The sequence below is a fragment of the Diorhabda carinulata genome, chromosome X (genome assembly GCF_026250575.1).
Source record: "Diorhabda carinulata isolate Delta chromosome X, icDioCari1.1, whole genome shotgun sequence".
Classification (NCBI taxonomy): Eukaryota; Metazoa; Arthropoda; class Insecta; order Coleoptera; family Chrysomelidae; genus Diorhabda; species Diorhabda carinulata.
This window is the reverse complement of record NC_079472.1, coordinates 16,323,833-16,326,792: the sequence shown is the minus strand read 5'-3', so window position 1 is coordinate 16,326,792 and position 2,960 is coordinate 16,323,833. Positions and strand designations below refer to the sequence as shown.

Below are 2,960 nucleotides of genomic sequence, written 5' to 3'. Positions count from 1 at the left end.
ATTCCACAAGAATAAAAGAGGTTCTGAAAATGATAAAGGTATGTACAATTTATAAATATTAATTTATTTATTTATAATAATATTTTGGTGTAAGAAGATGTATTTTGATTCTTTTAAGAATTATAATAAATAGTCAGAAATATTTAAAACGTGGTCGTCATTATTTTTATTAGAAACTGGACCTACTTATTTTCTTCAGAGCACAAAACTTTTTTATAAAATGTTTTTTATTTATACGGAATGTCATTTGTATTTAGATTGTTTCTACTATGCAAACGGTGACAGATTTCAAATTTTTTTCTTGTGGCTTTATGAACATCAATTACGTTACCGTTTACAATTAGTTTCAAACTTACAGGATGTCCCAAAAGTAGTTGAATCAAACGTACTATATTTGATCACTTTTTTTGGATTCGTAACGAAAAATGAGGTTGGAAAATGTCACTAGAGACTGTAATTCACACTGAAAATATTCTATGATATGTATTATATTTATACAGAATGTCATTTGTATTTATACTGTTTTTACTATGCAAACGGTGACAGATTCCAAAGTTTTCTTCTTATAGTCATACGAACATCAATTACATCAACATGTCAAATAATTTCCAGTCTACAGGATGTTTTAAAAGTAGTTAAATCAAATATATTATCTTTTACATGGAATGTACCATATTTGACCACTTTTTTGGATTCTAAATGGAGAATTAGTTTTTGAAAATGTATGTGTAAAGTATCCTGTGTATATCAACGACCTACCTAATACGTTTAGGACACTATAAGTATTTTATGAGTAGAGCTGTCTGATAAAAAAATTTATAAGAGTACTACGCATCATGGCTGGATGAAGTAAAGGGAGAAATTTCAAAAAACAACCGCTTTCGAAGAAAGTGCTTTTCCATTAGGACGATGCTTGCACGTCGAATAGCTTGACCCCCCACTGCTTTCCCAGATCTAGACCTCAGCGACTTTTTCTTGTTTCCTAACCTCAATGTTTCACTTGTAGGAAAGATATTTTCATTAGACGAGAACGCGTTATCGCCTACGTTGAGGATAAAAACGACTATCATGTGGAAGGCTTTGTTAAGTCTTCAATTTTTCTTGTAGCACAGTAAAAGACGTTTATTTATCTACACCTGTGTGTAAATATACAATTATTAAATGAACTTGTGTTTCCGTTTCACAGAAAATTATTCTGATATTTATGGTAGTATCAGCAGCGCTGAGTATCCCATTTGAGAATCCCTCAACAAATCTAGAAGCAAGATCAGCAGAAGATTCCTTACCAGATGAAGAACCAACAGATCTGGAATCTCCTAATTCAGATCTAGAACAATCCGCTTCTGCTTGGGGAGGTTACGGTAGAGGATGGGGCGGGTACGGAAGAGGATGGGGCGGATACGGAAGAGGTTGGGGCGGATACGGCGGTGGGGGTAGAGGTTGGAATGGATATGGGAGCTGGGGACATGGATATGGTTATGGAGGAGGATGGAGACGTGGATATTGGTAGTGAAAGGTACATAGAGGAATAAAATGTGCAAATGAAATGATGATTATAATAAAAGTAGAAAAAAATATTTATTATCTATTTCCTACTAATCCAAATAATTATTTAGAAGTAAACTTGTTTCAGTTGATTCTAAATAGTCAACAGAATTTTTCATATTATGAAAAATATATGGACATAAAGTCTCATAGAGACTTCTATGTCGAAGAGACGAATTTTATGGTGATAAATAGCGATAAAGTCCTAGCTGCTACAGGAATTGGAATAGAAATTGAATAAATATAAATTTCTATTTTTCTGTATGTATGTACTGTACTAACGGTACCTCAACTATGTTTTCTGATTTATCTATGGTCAACTGTCAGTATTTGTTAAACATAATATAGACAACACATAATACATGGTTTAAAAGAAATGCTAATTGCATAGAATTTGATAATTAATGCATCTAAATGTTCTTCTTCTTTTTTAAAATTGGTTTTTTCAATAATTTTTGGAAGATCAAATTTGACGTTTCAGCTTTTCTTAAGTTTTTATATTTTGATAAAGACTTAAAGAAAAGTCGAAACGTCAAATTTTATTTTTCAAAAATTATTAAATAAACTAATTTTAAAACAGAAGGGACCTAAAATCAAGAACATTTAGATGCATTAATATATCAAAAGGTATAAGAAATTAAAGAAATTTAATAATTATAGACATAGTAATACTAATTTTTATGTAAATAACATTTGTCCTTCAAGACAATATAGCGGATAGTCGTGATATCCCGATATGAACTATAAAAGGCAATTTAGTTTTATTAAAGAATAAACAGATGTCACTAAAATAAATCACATAGAAAGACGTATAGAGAAACAGAATAGAAAAAATTGTATATGAACAATGTAATATATAAGGTATTATTATTGGTAAATATGAAAAGTTTTTCGTGAATATGGAATTCAATTCCTATTTTGGGATCTTTCAAATTTTCTTAGAATCCCTTTCTCTAATTATAATTGTATATCACTCTTCATAGAGTTAACATATGTCAAATATTAGTATATTTGTAGTATAGGCAACACATAATAGCCTGAAGATATGCTAGTTGCATATAGCTTACATATTTTTAAAATATAAGATTAAATTTTAGATGGAATAGACAAAACAGTAAAATATATCAAATTAACATGCATTTAATTTTATCTTGAAGTGAAAAATCATGTATAGTAAAGACAGAATGCAAAAAATTACTGATGAGAAGATTAATGTCACTATAATAAAAGCGTGGGGTGCTTTCTATGGCATTTTCAAGCCAATTTTCCTCAGTAGTACTTCCCTTTCAATTTCAAATGCTGTATGTGTCTTTAGCATAACTTAATCTTCCCTTTCCTCTATTATCGATTTCCTTTTTTTTATTATTTGCTTTTTAGTTTAGTTTGTTATTTTAAGCCCTTCCTTAATATGAACA

The 2,960-nt window shown here is 29.9% G+C and overlaps 1 protein-coding gene across 1 annotated transcript; it reads left to right on the top strand.

Annotated features, from left to right (window-relative positions):
- LOC130900647 (uncharacterized) lies at positions 1–1,577 on the top strand. Its single transcript, XM_057811391.1, has 2 exons — positions 1–38; positions 1,187–1,577. Exons 1-2 carry the CDS (start codon positions 30–32, stop codon positions 1,508–1,510), a joined length of 333 nt encoding a protein of 110 aa, XP_057667374.1. The 5' UTR covers positions 1–29; the 3' UTR covers positions 1,511–1,577.
- The last annotated feature ends 1,383 nt before the right edge of the window (positions 1,578–2,960 follow it).